This window comes from Zerene cesonia, unplaced genomic scaffold (genome assembly GCF_012273895.1).
Source record: "Zerene cesonia ecotype Mississippi unplaced genomic scaffold, Zerene_cesonia_1.1 Zces_u002, whole genome shotgun sequence".
NCBI classification, from domain to species: Eukaryota; Metazoa; Arthropoda; class Insecta; order Lepidoptera; family Pieridae; genus Zerene; species Zerene cesonia.
This window is the reverse complement of record NW_024045132.1, coordinates 1,935,926-1,940,270: the sequence shown is the minus strand read 5'-3', so window position 1 is coordinate 1,940,270 and position 4,345 is coordinate 1,935,926. Positions and strand designations below refer to the sequence as shown.

General features: G+C 29.6%; 2 protein-coding genes across 4 annotated transcripts in view; one reads left to right on the top strand and one right to left on the bottom strand.

Moving 5' to 3' along the window:
- LOC119838340 (RNA-binding motif protein, X-linked 2) overlaps nucleotides 1–1,500 on the bottom strand; it is a 2,786-nt gene extending 1,286 nt beyond the window's left edge. Inside the window, exons 1-4 of the mRNA XM_038364255.1 lie at nucleotides 1,309–1,500; nucleotides 1,078–1,230; nucleotides 848–977; nucleotides 318–467 (exon numbers count right to left, since the gene is read on the bottom strand). Of these exons, the coding sequence (XP_038220183.1) occupies nucleotides 318–467; nucleotides 848–977; nucleotides 1,078–1,230; nucleotides 1,309–1,322 (447 nt within the window). The 5' untranslated portion in view covers nucleotides 1,323–1,500. The remainder of the gene's footprint in view (nucleotides 1–317; nucleotides 468–847; nucleotides 978–1,077; nucleotides 1,231–1,308) is intronic.
- A 317-nt stretch (nucleotides 1,501–1,817) lies between these two features.
- On the top strand, nucleotides 1,818–4,083 carry LOC119838267 (transcription initiation factor TFIID subunit 13). Of its 3 annotated transcripts, none has more exons than XR_005288190.1 (6): nucleotides 1,818–2,004; nucleotides 2,085–2,263; nucleotides 2,346–2,503; nucleotides 2,703–2,753; nucleotides 3,611–3,643; nucleotides 3,961–4,083. XR_005288190.1 is itself a non-coding variant. In XM_038364135.1 (5 exons), exons 1-4 carry the CDS (start codon nucleotides 1,963–1,965, stop codon nucleotides 3,613–3,615), a joined length of 384 nt encoding a protein of 127 aa, XP_038220063.1. In that variant the 5' UTR covers nucleotides 1,818–1,962; the 3' UTR covers nucleotides 3,616–3,643; nucleotides 3,961–4,083. The 3 variants fall into 3 exon arrangements, 1 of the variants encoding a protein (XP_038220063.1); XR_005288191.1 differs by having other exon boundaries at nucleotides 2,703–2,757; XM_038364135.1 differs by lacking the exon at nucleotides 2,703–2,753.
- Nucleotides 4,084–4,345: the final 262 nt, after the last annotated feature.

Genomic DNA, 4,345 nt, shown 5'->3' with positions numbered 1-4,345 from the left:
AAGAATAGAAAAAATTTGATCACGAGGCAGGATTCGAACCTGCGTATCTTGCCTAACCGTAGCAACGCCTACCCTCTCGGCCACCCGTGATTAAAAATTTCTTATTATAAATTTTGCTGACCCATCTCATTGTATTACTCTTTGAATGAATCTAACATCATGATTTTAAAACTCATTAAAATAATGAGTTAAATATTATGTTGCGGGCCAATACTATTGTAACTAATAATTGTTTAAGGGGCTTGTATTTCATCAAAATATAATAGTTTTTTCTTATATTCTAAAAATGTAAAAAATACATTTTGATTTAACAATACCTTTTTTACTGGGATTATGGGTGGTGTTTGAATTTGTGGTGCACAACCCTCTACTCTCAAAGATGCTGTTACTTCATCTAACTTGCTCATTTCAGCATTTGGGGCTTTATATTGCTCACAATGGTCCACTCTTATTGTGCGTCCTAAAATCTAAACATAGCTATACAGTTATTATTAAATGTAATGTGTTATTTAACATTAATACAATCTAACTAATCTTATAAACATGAAACTTTGTAAGTATGGGTGAATGGATGAATAGATGTTTGTTTCTCTTTCACATGAAAACAGCTCATCATATCTATATGAATTATGGTACAGAAATGGATTATAGTCTGGATTAGCACATAGGCAACTTTTTATACAGGTTCCTCATGATAGACTCCACGGGTTATATCTAGTTCAATATACTTTCAATTAGACACAGTGATCTTCTTTGTATTAAAATCCTACTAGTTTGTAGTCAAATCATTAATTTAAGTAAAGAATATGTAGATTGTATAATTAAATTTAACTTCTAACTGCAATACCTTAATTCCATTCAGGTTATCAACTGCAAGTATTGTTGATCTCTGATCTTCATAACATATGAAAGCAAACCCTCTGGATTTACCAGTTGCCTTGTCTCTTACTAAATTTATATTTACTATCTCTCCATATCTAAAAATAAAATAAATCATTTAAAAAGTACTTTAAAATGCGACACAGCATATCCTGTAGAAATCTAAGTGTTATACTTAGAATAGTATATAAAACTTACTGAGAAAAAACGCAAATAATATCTCCTTCAGTTAAATCATATGGAAGACCGCCAACAAAAACCCATGCACTGTCTTTATACTGGTCGTGCCATGAACTCTTAGAGTTCCCAGAAAGTTCACGTTCACTCAACTTTAAAACGTTTTTCACATTTCTGAAATGAAGGATACAAAATGCGTAACATATTTAATAAAATTAATAGTCATTTAATAACATATAACTCAATACTAACGTCATAGGATTCATTTTCGTTAAATTTTTAGGGCTATTTGCTTGTAATAGTACAATATTGTTTTTATTTCATTGATTAATAATTCAGCGGCAATTGCAATGTTTACCAATTTCAATTAATCGTAAATTGACAATTGTGATTTATTAATTTTTTTTAAGATTTAATGGCTTGGTTACGAGCCGTTTAAGCCAAGACAATTGTTGACTGTCAGAATTGACGTGACTTGTCAGTATTGACGTTGGTCCGCGGATACCTTAGGTAATGGCGACTTGGCGATACATTTACATTGTACATTTAATTTTCTTATGAATAATTGTCAACATTAGAATTCGGTTAAAAAAAAGACGAATTTGGACCGTATATACGCAAACGTTAACAACACGCTATTATTTACGGCCATTTTGCATAATACGGCTAATTGACAACACGTCATAAATAAAAGACGAACAAACAAGTTGCCAGATGAAAACAAAGATTAGACCTAGTTCTTAATCTGTGCATATTATTTCCTCTATGGTTCGAGCTTTCGCAATTCAATTCATATTTTGACAGCCATACTAAATAGTAAATACTAATTGTAAATAACATTTTATTGGTGAGTTTCAGGCTGTATTTGGACAAATTAATTGATACTTCTCATTTAAAAGAAATAACATGGCTACTCCTACCCCCGATACACCAGAACAATACGATCAAGTAAGGGCAAATTAAGTTACAGAAAGTTGGTCTCAGAGAAGAAAGGTAAAGTAACTTTTCATTTTATTTATTTATTTTAGTTTGATGACGAGGAGTCAGATCAGCAATTAGGAGCAACAGCTTCTGGCCGAAAAAGATTGTTTAGTAAAGAGCTTCGATGCATGATGTATGGATTTGGCGATGATCGGAACCCATACACTGAAAGTGTCGATTTTTTAGAAGATCTTGTTATTGAGTTTATAACCGAAACTACACATAGGTGAGTTAATAAAATATCGTCAAGTATTTAAATTTCGCTACATTAGACTATTTATCACATTATAATTTTTTTTTTCTTTAAGAGCAATGGAAGTTGGAAGACCTGGTAGAGTTCAAGTTGAAGATATTATTTTTTTAGTTCGTAAGGATTTTCGTAAATATGCTCGTGTTAAAGACTTGCTAACAATGAATGAAGAACTTAAGAAAGCTAGAAAAGCATTTGACGAGGTTAAATATGTTGGTAAGTGCTACTTTTGCTTTATTTGTTTTTTGCATTTTTGAGTTTTTGAAAATCAACTAAAATCATAATATATCTATAATAACTTTCATTATTTTTTTATTGTAAGCAGAATGTTTTAATTACTTCATTAATGAATTTACTAAAATTTTAAGTGTTAATGAACCTACCAATTAAAATTACAATCCTTTTAAACTTATAGAAGATCAACAATAGTATTGGCAGTCAAAATGCTGCTCATGCTCAGACTGATGCAAGTAAATTATTTTCATATTGACACATTGCTTCTGTGTTTGCACTGTACTAATGGCCTTATGTAAGCAAAATATCAACAGATGTGACTAACCCTATTTAAATTTGTATATGTGTTTCTGTTGACTGACTGAACATTTTTTTTTGAAAGGCTTGACAATGGACATGAAGACAGTGTTCCTAGACATGTGACAGTGTTTAATGGGCTATGTTATAGTTTATTTAATGTAGCTTGCAAATAGAAATCTTATTTATCTGTATATATAAAGCAATTATCTCAGTAAACAACAAACAAACCATTATGTTGTTCTAGAATTTTTTAAAAAGACATAATTGTGGTCTTCTTTCATACATATTTAATAACAATGTAAAATTATATCATATGTAATATTGGGACTGACCCCTCATAATATTTGTTTACTGTTCAATCTTTAATAATGAAATATATAAGGATTTTTGTGGTATTATATAATTTGTAACTTCAAATAGCTTGTAGTGTCATTAAAAACATAAATGTTTGAGTTTCAATATAGAGATAGCTCTACTTTTGTAATTCATTAATATACTGCCTCTTTATAATATGCAAATTGCAGGCTGTGTAATATTTTCCATTATCTGCAGATCTATTGACTAGCCTTTCAGTAATCAAAAGCTAACTGTAAGCACTTATTGGTCTTAAAAATCGTATTGAATATAGAAAGGGGGCTATGCAGTAATAGTCAATTTGTGTACAAAGTAGGCTTGATTTAGATTAATAAATGGGTAATCAACAATATACAAATTAGAATTAACAGTCAGAATCAGTTCATGTGTGAAATATTATGTTAAATTATTTCTGAAAGCATTTTTTTCTTTCAGAGTGAGGATAATTTACAAAATGGACCAAATATAGTAAGTATACAGAATTAGACAAGAAATTTTGTTATATTGGGAAAGTTTTTGGATAAAGTGTATGTTATTCTGGGAGGTTTTATTGGTATATTTTATTTTTAATATTTATCATCTCAAATGGAAAAATCTGTAAAAACAGATAAAATAGACTGTATTGAAAGTGATAAATATAAGTTACTGGCTGGATTATACATTTTCATTCAAATTACATCATATTCAAGCATTTTTAAGAAATTACCTACCTACATTTCTATGTAAATGACACAGAAAAACTTACCTTTTCTGGAATGTTAACTTTTATTTTGTTTTCTTTTCAGATTGATGAAGACTTGATTATTTATGGCATGTTACAAAAATGGCTAAGTAGCAGTTTTGCAGGAAGATTTTATAAAAGAACAACAAGTTATAATAAAAGACATCAATATAGAGTTTAATTAAAACCTTGTATTTCAACTTTATTAGTTTATATGGGTGGAAGTAGATTAAAGTGATATTTTATTATAACATGTAAGCCCATGGCTTCACTCAAAAATGACAAAAAGTATTTTATGTCACTCTCAACCTCTACAACTATTTCCACCTAAAAAACCACGTCAATTTTTTGCTCTGTTTCGCCAGGCAATAAAGACAAACACACCCACACATACAAACACTGGAACTTATAATATTTGTAAGGATGAATATGTTAGTAAAACAACAAAA